General features: G+C 33.9%; 1 protein-coding gene across 1 annotated transcript in view; it reads left to right on the plus strand.

Moving 5' to 3' along the window:
• Nucleotides 1-3,074: 3,074 nt before the first annotated feature.
• Nucleotides 3,075-25,063, plus strand: part of LOC149076417 (uncharacterized) — a 103,350-nt gene continuing 81,361 nt past the window's right edge. Inside the window, exon 1 of the mRNA XM_089243972.1 lies at nucleotides 3,075-3,520. Coding sequence (XP_089100098.1) covers nucleotides 3,413-3,520 — 108 coding nt within the window. The 5' untranslated portion in view covers nucleotides 3,075-3,412. The remainder of the gene's footprint in view (nucleotides 3,521-25,063) is intronic.

Raw genomic sequence — 25,063 nt, forward strand, 5'->3', positions numbered from 1 at the left:
TAAAAGAAAATGTTATTCAACTTTGTCGTTAAAAAAATTAAACCGTAGAAATACCGTATATTGTATTGTGAATTTTGTCTGTTTTCCAACAAAAAAAACCTCTATATATTATATGTATAATTATAATTATTTATTTACTTTTATCTCGATTGAGTTGAATCGGTTCAATGTACACAAAGTTTTCTTTTGAAATTATTATTTAAAATCAGATAACGTTACGTTATTAAGTATTTATGCATCCAATTAGCATTGAATAATGTAGCACCTGTATGTATCTATATATATACAGTCGAATCCCGTTTTAACGAATACCGTTATAGCAAATATTTCGCTTTAACGGACGCTTTTCTAATCCCACAAATAAGTTTACATAGGAAAAATGCAAACACCTGGAATTCCTTTATAACGAAATTTCATTATATATAACGAAGTGATTTCTCCGGTCTCTTCGAGTTCGTTATAACGGGGTTCGACTGTATATATATATATATATATATACACACACACACACAATTGACTTTTCTTATAGTTCCCTGTATATGTTTTTATTCATCTATTTATTCATTCACTCAGTACAAATATTTTATACATGTAAAATCTTTTTGATTGACCTTCGCTAATTCTTGCTTATGTATCAAACAGGATTCGACCTGAACGATGAGCTCTGGTAAAACTTTTGAAATCTCGGTATATGTATCTCGAATTGTCCAACAACTGTCGACAGTAACGGTTTCTCTGCTTCAATGATGACTTAGGGCAGTGGTGAGCAACCTTTTTGGAGGGCGACCCCCTTTTGACCAAAAAATTTATCGGGACCGCTACATAGGCTGGCCATATGTCTCGATTTCCCGGGACATCTTCAGTTTTTGCCGGTAAACGTTCTGTCGCGAAAGCTCTTTTCGGAACGCGTGTTTCGATTTCGATTAAGCGATATTAACTTCCAAAGATATTCAATATTTTTAAATATCATATAAATATTTACTTTGTTTTTGATACACTTAGTGTCCCTTATGCACGACTGAAGTGTAGCGAGGTGTATAGTCCTTGATATTCGTATACAGGGTGATTAAGGAAGAATCATTCGATTTCAGAATGATTCTACATTTAAAATCGACCATTAAGAAAAATTGTTCATAAAACGTAAACGTATTTTCCCCCGTATATTCACATATCATTCCCGTATCATTCTCTTCTGTGTTTTTAATTTTTAAGAAATATACAATTTTGAAATAGGGTGATTCTAAGTCACCCTGTGAAAGTACTAATTTGATATCGTCTGTCACATGCCAGAAGCACGAATGTACAAATTTTCCTCTTTTTTATCAACTGTTTGAATACCTTGTTTTGCTGTCCTAAGTTGTTGGAACGCGAATGTAAATTAAAAATGTAACGTAAAAACGTGAATGTAACACACGTGTGGTTCAATAATGCCCTAATTAAACACACGTTACAAACATTTTAGGAAAACAACTTGCATAGAGTAACATGGGTAAAGTGAACATTCAAACGTCATTTCCCACGCTCTTTTTTTTTTTTTTTTGCAAAGGACATTGCAAATTCGTGGATCCGGCATCTGACGGAGCCGATAATATTAATTATTGTAGAAGTAGAATTTGTTAAAATTACCTTGTTTGATACATGGTGAATAGCTCGGCTGAATGAACGCATTTTGACATATTAAAAAAAATGAATTTCTTATTTGGAAATTTTTATTTTGGATAATCTCTTGCGACCCCGCTAGTTCGTTGACCGACAATCATCAATTCAACCCACGGTTTGCGCATCACTGACTTAAGGAATGAGTATTATACTAACAAAATTGTTTTCAAACAATAGTTATCTAACTAAACGATGCAGGGGCGTATGTCTTTTTAACATCGGATACTTACTTTTTTGATGCTTCTAGTTAGCGGAAAACCCGTGTAACTCATGGGATTTTTCAGTAGTAGTAGATAAAAATTGAATGTTGTCACTATGCATTCGTGTTCATTCTCATGTTTATAATATAATTTATAATACTAATAAAAATAAATAAAATTCATCTGGCTCTACTTTGAAAAGTTATAAAAAAATTATGTATAATAAAAAAAATCTCTCAGAATATTTCAATTGGTTCATTGGCTACACACAATTAAGTCATGTTAACAGTTCCATAATTACCACTGAACAGGATCTTTCACTGAACGTAACACACACTAAATATCAATACACATGTAAATTGCACTTAATAAATGTTACCTGAAGAATTATGGTCAACAGTTAATATAAAGTATAAAAAAGTTGAGGGAAAATAAATAAAAAGTTAACGTTTATTTTTTCATTAGGATAATTTATTTTAAAAAAGGAAAAATTTAATTACGTTAGAAATATTTTTAAATTCAAAACAAATGTCTTACGGTTAAAAAAACGCCTGTTCATGAATCTAATTATGAATGTAATTATTTTCTCGATTAATTTTATTTTTTCTACAATTATGAAGAACATTGATTTAAAAAATCACACAAAAAAGCGAAATAAAAAATCTCTGAATTTTTGTTTTGAATTGGCTTGCAAAAAAGAAAGATGCGAAATTCGTTGTCATTCACTCGATTTCTTTAAAATCTGCGAGTTTCGTGAAATCGAAATCAGGTAAAATAAATAATAATTTTTTTATTCAATTCGAGCAAAATAAATATTTTTTGAATTTATTAAAAGACAAATCAATCATTTCGAATCAATTCAACTTCACACGCCGCGAATAATTAATCAAGAAATAACCAATATCCAATACGTTCTGTGTGTGAGACAAATAAAATATTATTCCCTCCCTCCTCCATAGGAGCTTTCACAAGCGTCCGATCAAATAAATAGTTTGGAAAAGCAAAGCGCCAACCAGAATCCAACGGAAACTTAACAACGCACTTATACTTAAAATTTTCGCCAGGGGTTTCCCATTTTTTTTTCTTTAGCCTCGGATAAATAGATAGAAAATTGATTTGAAGAGTTTGGCGACCTTCCCGCCGTTGTTTTGGCGAGACGATTCTCTCTCCGCCGATCTGCGAAAAACAGAAAAAGGAGGGATGACCCTATGGAAGACCTTTACCACCATCAAGCAGCAGGATTCATAACAAACTAGATGCCGCCTGTAGGCCGACCGCGTGCTAAATTCTCTCTCTCATCTCATCTCGGATGATAAGCGCGGAAATGCCTGACAGTGATCAGGTGGTTTGATCTTCGGAAAAAGATTTTCAGTGTTAAGACATTAATCATATAAGAACTCATAATATTATTCATTGGTATTTCGTGATTGGATTTGCTATATTCTACCGCTGTTTTTTTCCTCTTCTTAAATTGGAGCGGCTGTGTTGTTTTATTTTAAAGAAAGGTATAAAACTTGAGAAAATTGTCTCGTAGGGACACTGCCGGTGTTATTATGACGAGCGCGGCAGACTTGCCGGTGCCGCGCCGCTTCAGACGTGGCTATCCCCGGGTCGGCGAGAGGGACATGTCCGTTAAGCAAGACCCTGATGATGACATAAAGGTAGGACACCTTAACTAATCACACATCGTTATTTTTAAATTCACTTTAAAAGTGACTTATAGAGAATAATTAAAAATTTTAAAAGCGACAAAACATTCGGAAAAAAAGATTTCTAATGTTCTCTGGAATTTTACTTGAAATCATTAACCCTTTAATTGCCAAGCATGGAAATATGCAGGAGAGAAAAATTTTGATGGGGGGGGGGGGGGTTATATTAAGCAAATGAGGTACCCTGAATATTTTTCATGACAAAAAAAAAATTTAGTGTCAATATTTAAAAAAATATGGTGTTTGGAGTTTTTTAAGCAATACACTGTATTTATATGGTTTGCATAGATTAAAATAGTGCAAAAATGTCATTTATTGCTTGTCATCTTACTTTTCTATAATTGTTGAAATGCAAGGGTTAAAAATCGCTTTTGCTTTGGCTTGTCAAGAAATACGAGCCACGTGTAGCTATGAGCCATTCTGTTGGTAATTTATAGAAACTGCATGAACAACTAACTCACAAGGAATGTTCGGGAGTTGCTTAGACACATAAATGCCGAAACAAGCTCAAAATATAAAATGCCTTTATTTAAAAAATAGGAGAAATCCGTGTTGATTTTGAGAGCAATAAGTCAGTTTATGCAAAAAAAGTTTGATTTTAATTGAAAACCTAGGTAAAAAATTTATTACAGCTTTTTTACACTTACTAAAACAGCTCCATAATGATTAATAATAATTGTTCATAAATAATTAGAATCGAATTCGCAGTTAAATTTATTGCACATGAATTCAAGTAGAAAATGGGATGCATTTTAACCAGTCTTCTCCTCATTAAAATTTTTAATAATTTTTCTCTAATGGAAATACCAACGCAAAGGCCACAGCAGGGATTCAAATGGTATAATAAGGTCACTAAAATAAAATTAAAAACAATTTAATTAATTAATTTTTGATTAATTTTTTCAAAAATTATTTCTGGGGAACCATGTCATTTTGAATTTAACTTGTCTACTAACAATATCAACTCGTATAGTTAGGGTGGAAAAAATATGTAAAGTCGTATCAATCAAGTGCTAATTTTATGATTAAAAAATTTTTATTAACTGTATTAAAAGAAAGCGTATAATTTTGAATAAATATCAGCTATAGCTATTTATATGCTATTAAGTAACATAGAAAAAATATAAAGAGTTCAAGTTGTGTGTGCAATTTAAATTCAAACATTCAATTTAAACCATTAAAACTAATTGGAATGGAATATATTGATAAATTGGGGAAAAAAATTAAATATCATTCGAAAGTGAGCAAATAAATTAATGAAGTGTCTTATTATCAAATTTTTTATTACAAATACAAACAACGACCGCAACGAACAAATTTCCCAATGAGGAGTAGCTGTAATAAATAAGAAAAAAAGGGGATTTTAAGGATATCGAATTTTAAAAATAATATTTTTTCTTTTATTAAATTTCAAGATGAAATTAAAAAACGAAATTCAACAGATAGTCAAAGCATAGAAGAGTATCTGCTGAGAGTACACACATTGCGTGTTTTTTTCCCCCGATAGAACCTTATGTTCTATTTCGTGGGAGAAGTTATTGTGCTTGACCTATGGCCACTAGATGGTGCTTAAGATGCTAAACAGCAGTCACGCATCTAAACCGATAATCTGGAAAACTCCGGTAAATAATAATAAAAAAAACATTGTCAATGATAGCTTATATTATACTACAATAGAAAAAAAAATGAGATTTCTCATCTTGAAAAACCGATTGTTGAAGGAAAAGAACAAAAAAAAAACTTTGGGAAAAAAAACAATAGCACATCACGCCATTGACCCAATCTTTTATAATATTTACAAGTACTTTAGCATCAATAAAACAAGAAAGAAAAGTAATCCTATAAAAAAAATGGCGTGAAAATGCGAAAAAATTCAGTTTTTATACTTAATTAATCTTGGGTCTATATTAGCTTAAAAATTTAAAATAAAAGTAAATTCGGATTCTAAAGAACCAAAACCGGTCGAAATAAAATTTATTTCAAACTTATTGAACGTGTTAAGTATTTTTCACCTTAAAAATTTCTATCTCTTGAATAAAAAAAAAATTTACAGCGTAAAAAAAATTGTTTCATCAAAGATTAATAGCACAGGAAGTCACATGGTTTGCAGATCAAGCACCGGTTTGACATGTCTTAGTTCGAATCTCAAAAGAAAAATATTCATTTAAAGAGGTTCAATCTAATTAGAAATGACTATGGTATGAATGAGAAACGATTAAATGAAAATCAAAAAAGTATCTCACTTCTCTAACACCGAAACTGGGAAACCAGTAGTGATATGAACATGAAATCATGCATCTTTAAAATAGTTGAAAATAAGCAAAATGCACGTATTCCAAAACTAACTTCATTGCATCCACTAGAGAAGGAAAAAGACACAATATCTGATATTATTGAATTTGAAAGGCAATACTTAGGGAAAATTCTGTATGCGCTAATGATTAAAAGAACTAATAAATATGTAGTATAAAAGTACGTACTTATATTTTCAAAATATGTAGTCCATGAGATTTTAGTATACAGTTTTTCATATTAATTTTTTATTTTTGTCCATTCATATAAAAAGAGTTTTTAATTTAATTTTCATTCCGTGAAATACTTGAAAGTTGGACATCTGAATGAAATGCTTCTTTTCTTTTTCAATTCAATTAGACGTATTGTATAATTAATATCAACATTATTTCTTCCTTATTTTGAAGAAGAATCTTTGAATTTCCCATTTCTTATTATTTTCAATCTAATTTGATTTTTTTTCGTTCAAATTACTTCATTCACTGATTTATGTACGTATACAAACGATGGATATATTTTCTAAATAGAAGCTAATAATAACAGTCGAATTACTCGTCAAAGTTATTTAAACTTTAAAGTTTCCTTTTTTCTGCTCTAATTTTTTACTTGGTATCTAGTTGATTTGGAGTTTCGTTGAATCCTAATTGAAGAAACCTAATTGCCTGCATATAAATACTCACAATGAACCAAACTCGAAAAGTTATTTCCTATTTTGTATTACGGATATCTACATAATCTATTTGATACTCACTTTTTTTTCCTCAAATGGTATATCTTGAACCATTTTATCAAACCTGATTCCATAGTTAAAAAAAAATTATAAAAACAGTGTGTTTCGTCTTCCTTGATTTTCATTTGATCTTCCCATCTCTAATTGGCGTAATTACGTGTTATCGGAAATAAATGAATTTGTTTATATGAATTTTCTAACCGAATTTTACCGTAAACGAGGTTACTAAGCATCTTATTACGACTCTGAATAGTTTTTCTTTCAAAAGCTTTTCCTGAACTTTAAGATACCGATTTTATAACTTCATGTGGACTTGTGTAAATGATAAAGTACTACATTGAGATGATAACAAAACATATTTTCATGTGATGTTACAAAACTTTTACAGAATTCGAATGGTATTTGTTATATGCACTATATTTTTCTAAACACATCAGCTATCGATTTCTTCAATTAATACCAAATATTCTCAATCTAAGAACTGAAATTTAGTAGTGCGAGCAATATTTTCTTGAATATTCAGTAATATTCTAGGATCAATTATTTCTTTTAACTAATATCAAAAATTATTTTTACTTAATTTCTTGTATTGTAGTCTGTATAAAGTAATAAATTTCGAATTACAAAAAACATGATAAAAAGTTTTGTAAATTACCATGGAGAAAACGTGGTTGAACATGGCAGATTATAAATTGTGAAATAGAAATCCATGTGCATCTCGAAGGGTTAAAAACTTGAATTTTACCGAGGAAATTATGTTTTATATAAAAAGAAAATTTTTTATTTATTGTATTATCTATGTATATGAAATTGATTTTCTGTCTGTCTGTCTCTGTGTAATGTTCCCCATACAAACCTACAAAATTTTAGACTGATCTTCACTAAATTTAGCATATGCACTAAACAGGATCGAACTTGAACGATAGGTTACTTTAAAAGTTCATCAGACCTGGGCAAGCCCGAAATGGGCAAAAAACCTTCGGGCCACAATAGTTCGGGGGCCTGAACTTTTGGAATGTTTTCTTTGGTTGGCGGGGTTCCCAAACAATGCGTTTCAGACGTGTTTATTCCTTTACTTATGTTTTAGTCCTAATTGTTTGCAACTTCTTTAACGCTCCCAGTAAAAAAACAGAAAACTCTGGCAGTGCCGGGTATTATAGCTAGTTACATAATAAAAATAGACAAATCTGTGGAAAACCTTCAAAAATAAATTTAATTTAGGATTCATTTGACCGTTTGATGACATTTAGACTGATATAATTCAAGAAAATTAGGTGATATTGTAGAATTTATAGATCTCGTTAATGTCAATCTGTTTTAACTTCTACAAAACAGTTTGGTAATTAATTTTTTTTTCAAGCAAAGAATCAAGATTTACAATTTTCTGATGTGCAACAAGCCGACAAAATAATTTGAAAATCACACAATATCATATTTAAAATACCTATTTCTTTAAGATTAATTTACGTGCAGTGTTTTGATTACAGATCATGTTTATTTTAGCAATGACGAGCCCAGATATTTTGCAAAGTTGATTTTTTTCACATTTCACCTGTATTCCTAAGTTTGCATCTACTAAAAGTCGTGGAAAGCCTGAAAAGACTATGACATTTTAAAGGGGAAGGTTTAGTGGTTTCTGTTATACTGCTTAAAGGGATCAAGTCCGTGTTTGGGAAGAGGACTCCGCCTCCACGGAATATTGGAAAATGACATACGCATATGCAATCACATAGTAGGTCTTTGTGAATTACTGTACTCTCAGTTCACTCTCCCTCCCCGATAAAAATTTCTGGCAACTGCCCTCAATTTATTATCACATCAGGATGTGGTCGATGACCGTAAAACATTTTGATCAAAATTTTTTATAAATATTTACCATATTGAACATTTTTCTTGCGAATTTATTATTTATTGTTAATTTATCTTTATACAGGGTTCATAGCTAACTCATCGAACCGCAAATTACTAGTGAGCCGTTGACCCTAAAGGCATACTTGCAGTTATGAAAAGATCCATATAACGTGTGTACTTCAGATACGTTATTTATATTGCACAAGGTTTGTATACAACAAAATAAATTACCAATTTTCTAAGTGCAATATTCGCTGAGGTATTTGAATTCAGAAAATGGAGAAATATTTGGAAAAAATTTCATAAAATAACGAAAAATATTTTCCCCTCTCATTCATGACGTTCCTCCGAATTTTTCTCATTTTTAAATTCAAATATCTCGGTAAATATTGTACTTAGAAACGCGGAATTTCTTTTGCTGGCCTCCGGAGAGACAGGACATTGGGTATTTGAGCATAGGGTGTCCGTATATAAAGTCAATTTTCAAATTTTAATAGGTATACAACCCCCCCTTGCAATACGAATGGCGTATCTGAAGTCCACAGTTATTTGGATACTTATTTTTTTGCCTGTAGGATCAACGGTTCGTCAGTAATTTGCGGTTCGAGAAGTTAACAATGCACCCTATATAGACCGCAATCGATTTCTAGCTGAAAATAACGAAGTCCTGATTCATATAAACGAGAATCTCAGTAGTAACAGAAAATTTCGAAAACCATCGTATATGTCATTGATCCCATAGCATGAAAGATCAATCGGAGACCGATTGGGAACCAAAAAAAAGAACAATAATCAAAGGGTAGAGAAAAATCTTTTCAAATGTCTCGCACAGTGGAGAAAAAAATAAATATTTTTGAAATTTTCACATTCGAAAACAAGACGCGAAAAAAAAGGAACATCACACATCAATTGATGGATTATCATTGCAGCTTCGATCTGAAGCATTTTCACGCTTCAAGTAATTTTTAAGAATGTGGGAAACTTTTTAGGGGTGAAATAAACATCCGTAAAATGATAATAGAATATACATGTATATATTAAAAAAATACCCATATATATACGGGGTATCGTTTCTTTTAAGTGAATCAAGAGGTTCACAGACACATTTTTTTTGTCGCCTTCAACTCGGGTGGTTTCACTGAATGATAAGCAGTTCTGTGAACGAGGACTAAACACTGAATAAAATTAAAAATAGAAAATAAGCTGACATATATAGCATTAAAAAAAAAGTGAAGTCCATTATAAGAATGAAAATTTTCTTAGTGTCTCCGTGTCACGACTGGTTGCACAGAAAGAGAGACGTACCCTAGTCTGCGTATTCCACATGTTAAACTTGAATATACAGAGGCAGGTGAACGATTTCCGAACAACACGACGCCTACCTTACGGATTTCGAGGAAAATGTAGCATATGGTTGAATAGCTTCGGGATTTAATTTAATTTCTGCTCTTGCAAATTCGAATGCAATTAATCTTGTGACAGAAATGATTATCTATGGTCATCTGAAACGATTTCCAGCGAGTAGTTATTTTTTCTTAATAATCAAATTTTTAATTTAAGTTTGAATGACATATTATGGCTATATTTTTACTAAATTGTCATTTTATCATTTTTGAACATTTAGTAGAGAGAAAAAAATAGTGGTTTTTGATGGATGATTTTTTCCACGATTTGATGGTTTTTGGTTTGAATCCAACATGACGTGTCAATGTCAATTCTATTTCAAAACCCTCACAAAAAAAGAAAAACATGCAAGGCAATCATAAAAGAAATTTGAAAAATAAGTTTTACACATAGATAAATTACTTACATGTGAGTTTGTAGTACGTACTATATATCGTTTTTTAAGTACGTTTGTATTTATCTTTTAAGTTTTTTTGTAAAGTCCAAAACCTAACTCGTCCGGCAGATATTAATGAGATAATACAGTTTCCGCCAAGCACATCAAAATGTCTATTCCAAATGATATGATCACCACGGATGCCGTGATCTGTGTTTCAAGGTAGGCGAAATAGAAATAAACACTATAAAAAACAGGGGTTCTTAACCTTTTTTAGTCCAAAATCCAACGACATGACCAATTTCACGACCCATCTGTAAATTTTTAATTAAAAAATTCTTAGTAAATATTTCCCTTGTGATGTAAGTGAAACCAGACCATGATGTCTTAACAGGTGGGCCAGCGGGGCCTGAATCCAGGGACCCAAATCAAACTGCGGGGTCCCCAAATCATTAAAAGCTCTCTCTATTCCTAATTTTTCATTAATTTTAGAATTCCTTTTCAGTAATTACACATTTTAATAAATTAAAAATATATAATTAATTAACTACTATTCATTCACTAGTTATCAGTAATTTGAAAAAAAAAATTTAAAAAGTTCTTTCTCTACTTCTGAAGTTATTTCATTCATACAAATTCTGGAATTTTTTGTTCTTTTCATTTAAGGATTATATTTCATTAATTAATTTCTGCAATTTTAAAATGAATTAATTTTAAAATTCATTAATTTTTATTTTTATTATGGTTTTGTATAGATAACCAATCAGCAAATTTGTGCATTCTATAATAATGCCATACCATCTTGGATGTCGAAAAATACTTTACATGAAATCATGACTCGAGAGGGCCCCGGAGTCCAGGCCAGTGCACTAAAATCCTTAAGACGCCCCTGAAACCAGTGGTGCAACAAATGGATTTATAACTGGATTATAGGCGGATTCATGCGATTCATCTCATTAGCCCCTGCAACCCGAATGTGGGTCGCGACCCATAGGTTAAGAACCCCTGATAAAAATAGATAGGCTCAATTCAATTCTTTTCAAGATGGTGCCCCGTGTCACCGGAGTATAAAAGTTGGTGAACACACTTCGATGAAAATCTGTCTTGATGTTCGGATAGGCCAATAATTAAACACGAAGGTTATGCTGACAGGTTTGCCTCAAAGAATAAGATATCTATGAAGGAAATGCAAATGCAAAGGCCACAACAGGTTAAAAGACCAACGAGGTGGCTGAAAAAAAAGATGCCTATTAAAAAAATATGGCTGTCGACAATGGCGTATTTACGGAGGGGCTTAGCGGGCTATAGCCCTGGGCGGAAACTTCAGACAGGTGGCAAATTTAAGGAATGAGCAGTCAAGAAAATCAATAGAATGGGAGAAGGGCAGCAAAATTTTTATGGCCCTAAATCAGTCCACCTCCGCCGAGACAGTAAGGAACTAGGTCAGTGAGTGATCAAGAGAGTTTGCAAACACATGAGTGAGGAAAAGAGTGACTTTGACTTGGAGCGTAAGCAAGCATGTGAGTGAGCAAAATAGTGACCTAAAGAGTGAGTGACCAGGTCAATGAGTAACCTAGAGCATCTGCAAGCATGTGAATGACCAGAAGAGTGATCTAGAGCACGTGAAAACATGTGATGACCAAAAATATGTCATAGAGCATGTGTAAACGTGTAAATGATCGAAACAGTAACCCATAAAGCAAGGAACCATATCAGCGAGTGATCAAAAGAGTGACCCAGGGCGTATGCAATTATGCGAGTGAATAAAGAGTGTGTAATCATGTGAATGACCAAAACAGTGTGTAATCATGTAAGTGACCAAAACCGTGTAATCATGTAAGTGACCAAAACCGTGTAATAATGTGAGTGACCAAAACAGTGTTTACGCATGCGAATGACTTAGAGAGTGTGTGAGCATGGGAGTGAGCAAAAGAGTGACTTAAAGACACGGGTGTACTTGCAGGAGTGGTGGGGAGAGGGGGAAGAACCAAACAGGGTTGCGAGTTTGAGGAATGAGTGGTCAAAAAAATTAGACTAGGTTGGAGGAACGGAGGCAAAATTCGTGTAGCCTAAGGACGACAAAATTATAATTGTGTCCCTGGTTAACCTAGGTTACCCTGGTAGTTTAAGGATCTCCACCAAAGACCTACGGACGTTACATACTGTATCTATCTTTATAGTGTTCTGTGGATGACAGAAATTCTACCCCGCTCACTTAGTTTGAATTTTTTTAACTATGCTGAAATTCAGCAACCAGCATCACAGCAGCTGAGGCGAGTGCAGAAAATGAAGTGGTCAAGAGCAAAGATTTTCATCATTTTAGTTCATCGTGGGACTATTAATGGTCTCATAATGAAATACTTCTCCAGTATAGATATTTTTATTACGTTCTCCTAAGTTATGATTTATCAAATGCTACAATTTTTGAGATGACATTTTCTCATAGCCCAATACATCGAGAAAATATACCTTTACTGGATATTATGTCGAGTAATGACCTTTCTGTATAATGCACTCTGCTTAATATCTAGAAAAGGTCTATTTCCTTGTAACAGTGTTTGATAGAGTAGAGTCAACGGCAGACACTCGCGAATTCCTAAGGTTTCCATGGAGTATCAGTTGGAATTTTACGCTTTAGAAGTGTCGAACAGAAACTAGATTATTGCATTGATATTGGCCAGGTGACTAGTTCGAAAATAAAGAACATTTATTTGTAATTGACTTAAAAAAATCATTAGATTCCACATGGAATTTGAATCTGTCTTGAAAAAATCCAGCGTGAATGGGAAACGATAATTTACTGTTTGAACCATATGGCAAAAATTTGAATAGAGTATACAAGCGAATTCAGCTAATTTGAACTGGATTAATTCGAATTTAAGGAATTCCCCTTGAGTTATCCGTTCAATTCGAATGTTTTCCATAATGCTTTGGATAATTCAAAGTTTGATTCAAACACGTCACTTGCAAAAAGTTTCTTTTCTACGAATTCTTGGATAACTTTGTCATCTTTTTCGTTATTCCGTGGTTTACTAATATTTTCCAGAATATAACATGTAGCCTTTTTTTTTTTTTTCTAAACCGAGCACAACTCAGGTCTATTGCCATAGGCAATTTACTACCTAGTGAGTTGTGCCGGAAGTGTAAGTGCGTGTACCTAACAGTCTGAGTGCGTATCTAGTGTTGTGCATGATTTTTCAGTGCTGCCATCTATATCTCAGAAGTGATGTGTAGTGACTGAATATTTGTACTGTTTGTAGGCCTGTTGCTCTCTGTGGCGAGACTTTTTAACGGGGAGATCGGCTCACATTTGCGCCTCGAAGTTGGGAACCACAGAAAACCAACTTCAGCCGACCACCACTGTGGTGACGGTGGAGCTCGAACCCGGGTCCCCGCGATGCGAGTCCGTCACTATGACCACTCGACCACCACAGCGGCAACATGTAGCCTGCATTAAAAAGTTGCAGTTCAACAAAATTTGATGCTAAGAGGCTATGATTTTGTTACTAGTTTCGCAGACTGGCTTTTGTCTTCCAGCTGTAGCTTGTGTTTTTACCGGATCTTGAATTCCTTCTTTACACCCACCAATGTTAGATTCATTACTGGATGATGGTATTGTACTCAGGGAATACGAAAGTGTGTGTGGTGATCTTTGAGAGGTTGAGTGCTGAAACTACAGTTTATTGACTGATAAAATGTGTTGAAGATTCGTGTCTCCCTAGAGTTATTCTTAGTTTATTTTGGAAAATTCGATGCAACTTAGAAACACTTTTTTGCCATTCCCAAACGAGGTTCATACTTATGTTCAACAAGAACATACGGATATTTCTTTCGGACATTTCTTTCTTTTCTCCTGGAGAAAAGAAAATGTGGTTAACTTACGGATACGGACGTTGTTGGAGGAGTAGAGAATATAAAGTAACATTAAATGTCCTCATGAAGAGGATGAAAACAAATCTAAGAAAATAACGAAAGTCCATATTCCAGCACTTTCAGAGGCTACGGACATGTTTGAAAAAAAAAAAACGGCTGTTGAAGCCCGAAAATCGTATCTTTCCTTTTCTGAATCGACTTGAAGGTTTTGTGCAATATTTAAGAACATCCAAAAGATAATAAATTACAAATGAAATACTTGTAGAAAGGAAAGAATTTTTTCTGGATATTATGCCAAGCTGTGAACTCGAAAAGAAAAGTCTACTGGTTTCCACCGGAAATCAAACCCGGTCCTCTTGCAAACCGGACAAGCGTGCTATCCGTATACACCACAGGAGACAATTCTTTCCTTATTTACGCACTGTGGCGTGACTCGCTGAAATAGAGGCTTAAAGATGCTTAAGCTCTACAAATACTTGCAGTTTTCGTGATCGTTTGCGTTTTATTCAAGTATTAGTTACAACAACGATGAAACTGGCACAGAAAGTGGTAGCATTCAATACATTATTATAATTATTAAAACGTTTAATTTTATTAAATTACACTTACCTTATATTAATGAATAGAATATTTCGAATTTTGAATAATTTGAACTTTTGCTTTACTATCACTCCAACTACATACTATAATATTTATGAAACATTAAAACTTAATTTTTTTACATTAGAATAATTTCAAATAGTCATCCATATGATAAGATATGTAGGTCGTCCCTGTAAGTGCTAATGCGGCCTTTATCTCACCAACCATTGTGTAATAAAATGAAAAAAATCTAAATTTTTATACAGTCACCCTGCCCTGTAACTTCCAGTTGAAAAGTTGTCGCCCTGTCTCTCCTGAAGCAAACAAAAGAAAATCCAATTTTCCAAGTGTAATAATCGCTGAGATATTCAAATTCGAAAATCGAAGAAAAGTTTGGAAAATGCAGCAATAAATAACGGGAAAGAGCGTAAAAACTATAAGGGGTTTTGCTGTTCTTTCATGACGTTTCCTCGATTTTTGAATTTATACATCTTAGTGAATATTGAATTCAGAGACACTGATTTTTTTTCTGTTGGCTCAAGGAGATACAATGCAGCAACTTTTTAACTGGAAGTTAGAGGACAAGGGGGATCGTATAAAAATTTAATTTTTTTTTTGCTTTATGACACTGTATTTTCACTCTCAAAACTGGTAAAGGATGATTTTTGAATGTCTTTTGAGAATTTTTTTAATTGGAATCATACCACGCTGACGGACGGTTGATGAGATAAAGGCTGCATTAGCACTTACAGGAAATCGAAAAAGAATATCGAAACAGGATATCTATAATACAGGATATCGGAACGAAAAAAGAAAAAAGTACTTATAGGACACCCTCTGCATGACAGTTACATTATTAGTTATTTTTCTTAATTCTCAATATAGAAACTCACCAATAGAGTACTTAAACCTTAACGAAAAAAAAAAGCAAACAATTTTTTCAGAGAGTATAATTCCATCTCATTTCTCCCAAAAAAAAAAACGAAAAAACAATCAATTTCACTTATTATATTATCAAGCTTCAAGAAATGCAAAAAATAAAAATATAGACGCGATATTGATATCATGTTCACAATCGACTACAGTTACATGCGATGACGTACTTTAATAATGTAATATCAGAAGTAGAGGGAGGGAAAAGACAGAGGCTGAGGCAAAAAAAACCCAATATTTTTAATGCTGAAATCTGCATATCATAACTTAAGACTCAATAATTCTGATTGTGCCATATGATGCTACGAATTTGAGCTCCAAAGGAGCAGAGAGAGAGAGGGGGTGGATGAATGAAAACGAAAAAAAAAATGTGGAAGGGTTTTGGTGGAAAAATCTAGAACGTACACAACTCATAGTCCAACCTCCATCCATACACTCGCTCTAGAATCTTAGAGAGGGGGGTTCAAATATCGAAAGTTTCAGATAACTTCCAGAAAATCTTCGAAAGCAGTGGCAACTTGAGAAGACCAGCATCACAACGGGCAAGAGAGAGAGCGAATCCTTCTCCCTACTACGTCCACCTCAACTCCTACCAAACTAATGAGACATCAGATATCCAAGGCTAATGTTGCCATCCTCAGAAGAAGAAATATGGCAGAAATCTCGTCTGGTTTCAAATCACTTAGCGGGAGAGACGGCAAAATCGTAACTGTAAACCACCACCCTACAAACTCTCTCTCTCTCTCTCTCTCACAGTCCTTATATATATACAGTACTACCACCACCAACCAACCATTTCTTTCTTGTACCTTCCTCACTCTCTCTCCCTCGCTCTTTCTCAGTCTCTTGAGCTACACGTATTTAGGTTGCACAATTGTACATTCTAAGGCAAACAAAATCTTTCAGTAACGTAAGTAGTAGAAAAGACGGTGGGTTAAGGTGGAAGAATCAGTGTATACAGTACAGTGTATATATACTGTGAAGAATGGGGGGGGGGGGGTGAGTATAAAAAAAAATGAATGGTGTGGTGGAAGGGGTAAGAAATAGGAAGAAGAAGTAGAGGTAATAAGAAAGAATGGAATAAGAAGACGAAAAAAAAATTCCTTGGAAATAAAAATGGAATCTTTTCAAAAAGGTCCGAGAAATGGGAAACCTTTTCAAAATACTGCTAAGAAGGGAGTGTAACCCAAGAACTTTAGGAAAGTGACGCAAGAGGGTGAATGGAAACGAGATACCACTCCGCAAATATAAGTCCTGGAGAGAGGAGGAAGGAGTTTTGCCCGGACATTAATTTTAAAGTATTTTATTACTCAGAGAATGGAACAAGGATAAGATAAGAGAAAAGAAGAAGAAAAAAAAGAGATCTTTTTACGATTTTTTTCTTATTTTTCCCCTTTTTTTAATCTTCTCGGAGACTTTTATTATCATTATTATTGTTTCGAATTGTTTCAATTTTTTTTAAATATTGATTAATGATTTTTCTTCTCTCACTGGCCGTTATGCAAAGTAAGTAATTCGAGGAAAAATTAAGAAACATGATTCGTTATGGATTCGAGATTTTTTTTTTTTTTTTTTTTTTGAGATCATTTCGCTACGTGTTTTGTAAATTATGGAAATTCTTTGAGTAATTAGAGTCGATGATTAAGTGATTTTAAAATGTTTTCTAAGACTTACGTAGGTGTGTAATTATTTCCCGAAATGAGACGAAAACTCGGTGAGAAATTAGAACAGATATTTTACGCGAAATCTTAATTTGATTTAAGTTTTATCCGAAATTCTATCAAGTTTTTGTCAGAGAGTGACACTTTTATCGATATTTTGTGATTGTCTCCTTTATTGGTGCATGCGTAACAGTCTAAGCAGGGTAAAATCAAAAGATAACATTTTTGAACATAAGCTCCTCATTTTCTTAAGATTATATTTAAACAAATATTTGTTAGAAAATGCTTGATTAATACTCAGAATCAATTTCTAAATAGTTAAAACGGCAAATGTAAAGAAAAAAAAGATCTTTTTTACGATTTTTCTCTTTTTTTTAAAATTTTATCGGATATCTTTATTATTATTTCGAATTGTTTAAATTTTTTTTACATATCGATTATATAATTTTTTCTTCTCTCACTAGCCATTATGCAAAGTAAATAAGTAAGTAGTTCGAGAAGATATTGAGAAACATGATTCTTTATGGATTCAAGAATTTTTATTTTTATTTGAGATAATTTCGTTACGTGTTTTGTAAATTATGGGGATTCTTTGAATAATGAGTGTCGATGATTAAGTGCTTTTAAAATGTTTTTAAGATGTATGTAGGTGTGTGATTGTTATTGGAAATGAAACGAAAGTATCTGCGTGAAATCAGTTGGAAAGTTCCACGTGAAATCTTTATTTTATTTTAGTTTTTCCCGAAATTCTATAAAGTTTTTGTCAGAAAATGACACTTTTATCAATTCATGAATGTCACATTTATTGGTGTGAATGTCTAAGAAAACAAAAATCAAAGATAACATTTTTCAACGTGTGAGCTCCTCTCATCTCTGTCTCTCCTTAAGATTATATTTAAACAAATATTTATTAAAGAAAACGCTTTCTAAATACCCAGAACCAATTTTAATTAGTTAAAACGATAAAAGAAAGAAACATTTTTTTCCGTTTTTTTTTCTTTTTTAATCTTTTTCTCACAGACTTTATTATCATTATTATTTATTATTCCGAATTTTTTTTTTTAAATATGTTTTGATGATTTTTTTTCTCACTGACCGTTATGCAAAGTAAGAAAGTAATTCGAGGAAAGATTAAGAAACACAATTCGTTATGGATTCAAGAATTGTTATTTTCTTCCTTTGAGATCATTTTGCTACATGTTTTGTAAATTTTTGAAGTTATTTGGAAAACGGAAGTCGATGATTAAGTGATTTTAGAATGTTTTCTATGATGTATGCAGGTGCGTAGCTATGATCGGAAATGAGACGGAAAATTTGGCGTGAAATCATGTGAGGTGTTTCATATGGAATCTTAATTTTATTTTTATTTTTTTTATACGGAATTCTATCATGTTTTTGTCAGAGTGACACTTTTATTGACGTTTTGTAACTTGGTGTAAACGTTTGTCAAAGAAAACCAAAAACGAACGTAATATTTTTCAACGTGTACTCCTCATCTTTCCAGAATAAAATTTATGGGTGTGTGTCTCATACCTTTTAGTTCGGTGAAAAACTATGGTCTAGCACAGTGTTTCACAACATTTTTGATATCGTGGACCCTCTTGTAGCAAAGGTCACTCACCGCGGATTCTCCCGTAGAGTCCAAAGGTCAATTTCGACGCGCGCCTTCATAAAATGCGCCTGCTTTTTTACAATTCGCAAACCATAAAAAAAATTGAAAAATTACAATTTCACAGCACAAAATATGTCATTCATGCAATAGTAGCAAATGGAAATGATCCGGTGGATCCCTTACAGAGTAGGTACTCTCGGAACCTCCGAGGTCCGTGTACAACAGGTTGAGAAACACTGCTCTAGTATAAATATCATTGAAGTTGTTGGGACAATATTTTAACTCAGAATAAAAACAGGATAAGATGAAAGAGGAAAAATATTTTGTTACGATTTTTTTCTAATTTCTCCCCCTTTTATTAATCTTCTCATTCAACTTTTATTATCATTATTATTGTTTCGAATTGTTTCAATTTTTTTTAAATATTGATTGATGATTTTTTTTTTTTTTGTCTCATTGGCCGTTATGCAAAGTAAGTAATTCGAGGAAAGATTAAGAAACATGATTCGTTATTGATTCAAGAATTATTTTTTCTTTTTTGAGATCTTTTCGTTACGTGTTTTGTAGATTACGGAAATTCTTTGAATAATGAGAGTCGATTAAGTGATTTTAAAATGTTTTTCAAGATGTATGGAGGCGTGTAATTATTGTCGGAAATGACACAGAAAATTCGGTGTAAAATAAGTTGGGGGTATTTCAGGTGAAATCTTAATTTGATTATTGTTTTATCCGCAATTTTTTACCAAGATTTTATCGGAAACTGTCGCTATTATTGACATTTTGCAATTTTCACATTTATTGGTGTGTGAAAATTACACAGTGAAAAATATTACATGGAAGATAACATTTTTTAAATTCGTAAGCTCATGTTTTTTTTTTAAGATAAAATTTAATCAAATATTTGTTAACTTGCTGAATACGCAGAGCCAATTTTATATAAATAGCTAAAACGAATTCAACTAGTTAGTATTTTAATGTTTTATGATAAAGTTCATTTTTATAGTAGATTTCTTAGACATTTTTTTAACTGAAGTTAACGTAGACGACTCATTAGTGCAAGCACCTTTTAGTTTGTGTAATAAGCAATAAGTGTCATTCGGGGGATCGGGATCCTTAACTCAGTTTAAACTTTGAAGTCATTATGTCTTTACGTTAACAACCTTATTGGGGGGGGGGGGGGGGTCTTTGATTTTGGGGGGGGGGACTTCTGCAATTCACAGGGTCCCTTGAATAGTTATGAGGTTAAAGAACGCTTACTTATCTCGATTTTGTCTAAATTAAAATTTCGACCGGTATTATGGTAGGGCAATTCTCTGCATTGTTGTTGTTTTTTTTCAATAAAGGCGGGATAACCACTTGAAGGTAACTTCTGATTTGAATATAATACCACACTGATGTCTGAAAAACTATTATAACGGCACAGTGTCACGTCTCTTGAACGTCGTTACAACCAAGTTAGACAGTATTATATTTATAGCATTCAATGCCACGTACTAACTCATTTATGATCAAATATTTTAACTGTTATGCAAATAACATGGTATCATGTTCGCAAAGCTTGTATTACGATCCGAAGGCCGCGGGGGTAAAATTACAAGACGCTTTATGGGTAAGTTGACGGCCCCACAGAAATGGATATTCCATTTGCACATCCTATGTCTCTAGCTCCATATACGTGTATATATATACACAATATCTTTTTTTTTCTTCTATTTTTCTCATGTTACGTAACATGTGTTCAAGGGTAATACGAAACCGGCAGTCGATCATATTTCGCTCTATACGAGGGCCAGGGCGTATTTCAGAGGAAAAAAAAAGGAGAGAAATACTGAAAGTGTTGGCTGTGGCTGCTAGTGAAATGTCTTGCTCTCTTGACGTGCGCACACACATACACACATTCTTTCCGCTCCTATCTTTTATTTCCTCCCGCATCATATTCGGATGGTATCGCTATTTTCATTGCTGAGAAGGTTGAGAGGTTATAACGCACAACCTAGCAGCGAAAGGTAACGAGGGACAGAGACAGGAGCGATGAGAAGGTTCCTCGGAAACTGATCCGTAAGTGTCATTTTCCCCGCGGTACCAGCGGATTTATCCCGTTTCGGGGTCAACTGGATCTTGCCGAATTATATATATATATATATATATATATATACCCATTTTCGAAAGATAAATCCGTTTCTCTGCCTTGTGTTTCTTTTCGTGGTTTCTTCCAAGTTATCTGGTGTTAAGTGATGTCGTAGCTTTTTCCTTGTAAAAGCGTTTAGTTGCACCTTGGACACTAAATTTTAAATATTAACCCTTCAATTGGCAAACATTGCAATATCCAGAGGAAAATTTTTTGAGGAGGTTATATCAAGCAAATGAGGTATCCCGAAAGCAATAACATGACAAAAAATTTATTGTCAAAATTAAAAAAAACATGGAATGTTGCACTTCAGTTGAATTTTTAGCAGTAGCTTGAAAACGTAAGTGCTGAAACGAGCTCAAAATATAAGATGCGTTTACTCGAAAAATACAAGATGCGTTTACTCGAAAAATACAAGATGCGTTTACTCGAAAAATACAAGATGCGTTTACTCGAAAAATACAAGATGCGTTTACTCGAAAAATACAAGATGCGTTGACTCGAAAAATACAAGATGCGTTTACTCGAAAAATACAAGATGCGTTTACTCGAAAAATATAAGAAAACCGCGTTGCTTTTGAGAGAAACATTGCCATACAAAGGGTTAATACTATAACTGCTTAAAGAGGATTTGCAATTATTTATATTTTATGTGATAAAAAATAATTCATACAGAATATTTAATTTTTTCTACTTCTGGTCAGTTGATGTAAATTGAATAAAAATTCGTACACATGGAAAAATATTCTTAGTTGACATTATTAAAGATAAATTAAAAGCTTAAACGTCGTGGAATGACGTGGTTTTCCATTAAAAATTTAACTCGGGGCGAAACATCGCATGAAAAATTAAGGCAAAATTAATGAATCCCGGAAGGAAAGGAATGAATGCATCTTGCGCGGAAAGGGGGGGGGGCTTCTCTGATGAATGATATTGCGGGACTTTCGAATCAAAATTTAGCTTCTTTTCAGATAGTCTCTTTACTTCAAGGCGCAGGGAAGAAAGCATTTCTCTTTCTCGAGAGAGAGAGCACGTTGTTCACTTTTGTCCGCGCCACTTACTTTGCAGAACAACTCTTTTCGCGTCCATCAACGAAGTATATTTTCAAAACTTTTCCAAAAGCCGCGCGCGTTCTGCAACACAAAGCAAATTACCGCGGCACACGTAACTCTTTCGCCATCCCTCCACACCATCCGCGACTAAATACCGCTCGCACACACACAACAAGATAGAGAGAAAGAGCGCTCAATTCCACCCAAAACTAAAGAATTTTCCATCTGCTTCTGGTAACCTTTCTATAGGCAAAAGGCTTGTTTATCCCCAGCCCCATCCCTTTTACCTTTTACACGCGATTCTTCGGGGCCGACAGCAAACTCTTTCTCCACTCTCTTCTGCCTACACTGCAATGTGCACACTGAACTGCCTGCGCTACACAACACTACTAACAGCCTACGGTTCCATTTAAATAGTTTGGTATTTCCAAAACGTAGTTCGGTCTCTCCTCCGTGTCTGAACTTTCAGAGCGAGTTTGTGAATAGAGGATGACCGTGGTAGGGATAGGAGGGAACGGACCCCACCCTACCCCTTTCAACTATACATTCCTCATCAGAACTCTATCTATATATCAGGATGAAGGACTTGCTTGCTCCTCCCCGCCATCTTTTATCCATGGTCCCAACCGAACCATTTGTTTCCACCGAGAGAGAGCTGCTGCTGCTGGTGGTGGTGTTAATGATTCCGTGGTGGTCGGTGGGAGTTTTAGAGAGAAGAAAGCTCTTTCTCTCTCTCTCACTCTTTGGGAAACGTCTCCCCTCCCCCTCCAATCTCTTTGAATTATGAATCGAGTTGTTGGTTTTGAAGATGTTTTCACAAAGTTCGAAGGTGGGTGAAGAGAACTAGCACTTTCAGAGTGGGTCCGGAGGGAAAGGTCTTTTGCAGTTCATCAAAGAAGAGGATGACCTGCTGAAAAGGGCGACCTGTTACGAAAGCCAGTAGACAAATCTTCCCAGCCGACCGAAGATTCTTAAAATTTTTTCCCTCTCTTTTTCTCTCTAATTGAGATTTTCTATTATATTTTCTTATTATCATTAAAAAAATATATACATAATACAGTACAATGAGATCTCGATATAACGATATTCTGCAGACAGAGAAAAATATCGTTGTAGAAGGATTATCATAATATCGAGGGGCAACATCATCATCACGTATCATCAAAATTATGCTGCTGTTAGCATCATTTCTAAATCGGCGATGTTAGTACCACAAAAAAAGTGCACTTTTAAGTATTTATACGCCTCACAAAGTTTTAATTGATTAGTTGATAAACAAAATTCAATTTGATGTATTGCTCTGTAAAGGGATTTATCGTATCGGCACTGAAAACTTCGTCAAAACTTTTTATGTTCACACACACACAGGTGGTATCAAATACCGATATTATTAGACGTCCTACTAGTACTACTTGACCGTATATGCACCTTGAACACATTCTCTCTGCGGAATGTGCAATGAAGCGGTGCATGACGGAATATTTGCGTATCCGAGTGTGTGTGGCCTATAACGTATTTATGTTATTCGAGTTGTGCTTCATTCGTGTTCGTGCTGGTGTAGCCACCTGTCTTCCATATTTTGAATTGAAGATTAGAAATGTTTGAATTTGCATGTTATGTAAGTATCATGTTAAAGGTCTGCCTGCTCTCTGCGGAGAGCCTCTTTTAAATGGGAGACCGGCTCGCATTCGCGTCTTGAAGTTGGAAAACCGCAGAAAAACCAAATTCAGCCTACCACCACTGTGGCGTCAACTGAGTTCAAGCTCTCATCCTCACAATGAGAGTCCAGCACAACCCCAACACGACCGCACAGCAGCTATTAAAAGCACAGCAGCTACTAAAATATGTGATGGGTATAAAATATACTGCAGGATATTTTCCGAGCAAAATATAAAAAAATATCGTTATAATATATAAAAAAATATATGAAAAAATATTTTGTATAAAAAAATATCGTTGTAGTGATTTCAAAATCTCCTCAAAAAATATCGTTATGAAGGGGTTTATCGTGATTAAGGATATCGTTGCGCCGAGAAGATCCTAGTGATGGCCACACGATCGCACAGCGGTCCAGATATACACAGTAAATACTGTATGTGCTGTCAGTTTATGAGTCTCCTAGTAACGGATTGGTTAGTGTGTTTCCTCCAATACTAGCTTTGGAGGCTGTCAGTTTATGAAAAAAAAATGATGGAATTTGAGCTCAGAGTAAGCTTGATATTTGAGCTTTTACGACAAAATTGCCCGTGTTACCTTTCACGATATCAAGCATGGTGTACACAAATAATCGAGTTTTACTAATGCGCTGCTTATACGCCAGAGAGGGCGTCGAAAAGCTGCCTCGCACAAGGAGAATTTAATCTAGAGTTGATCGTGGATGTTTATAGGTAAATTTCCTGACACGATTGTGTTTTTTCTCTTCAAATCGACGTAGGTGCCGCTGCAGAGTAAACGCCACAGTTACTATAGTAGTGCAAAAAGTTTCGTTTCTATAAACGTAAGCGCCACAAGAGCTTTAAATACGGTGATTCATTTTTCTGAATTTGATTTATTATCTTCCAGTTGAAAAATTATACATGTGTGTGTGTATATATATATGTATATATACTGTATATATTTATTTATTTACACACACACAATTCAAATCCTCTCACCCAAACATTGCTGCCAAAAATAGTTTCGAATTATTACAGTTTATGGTTAACACCATTTATGCTTTTTAAATTCGGTATTCATGAAATTTCTCCTGGTGTAAAACACCCAGAAAACATTTTCATTTCTCTTCACACTTACTACACTATTAACAATTGCCTACTAGGAGCATCATAGTTGAAATTGTTCCGTCGTTCCTATCCTAAAAAAATTTTCAGATCTCACTGAACTTATTTTAATATAAACCAGCTGTACAACTATTTCTCTTTGACATTCTTTCCGGAGAAACAGGAAAATGTAAATTGAGGGAGAAACATTTCATTAAGCCACCATAGCCGTTGGTTGGAGC

This window comes from Pholcus phalangioides, unplaced genomic scaffold, assembly GCF_987345545.1.
Source record: "Pholcus phalangioides strain wild (caught in Gottingen) unplaced genomic scaffold, Ppha-v1.0 ptg000015l_1, whole genome shotgun sequence".
Taxonomy (NCBI): Eukaryota; Metazoa; Arthropoda; class Arachnida; order Araneae; family Pholcidae; genus Pholcus; species Pholcus phalangioides.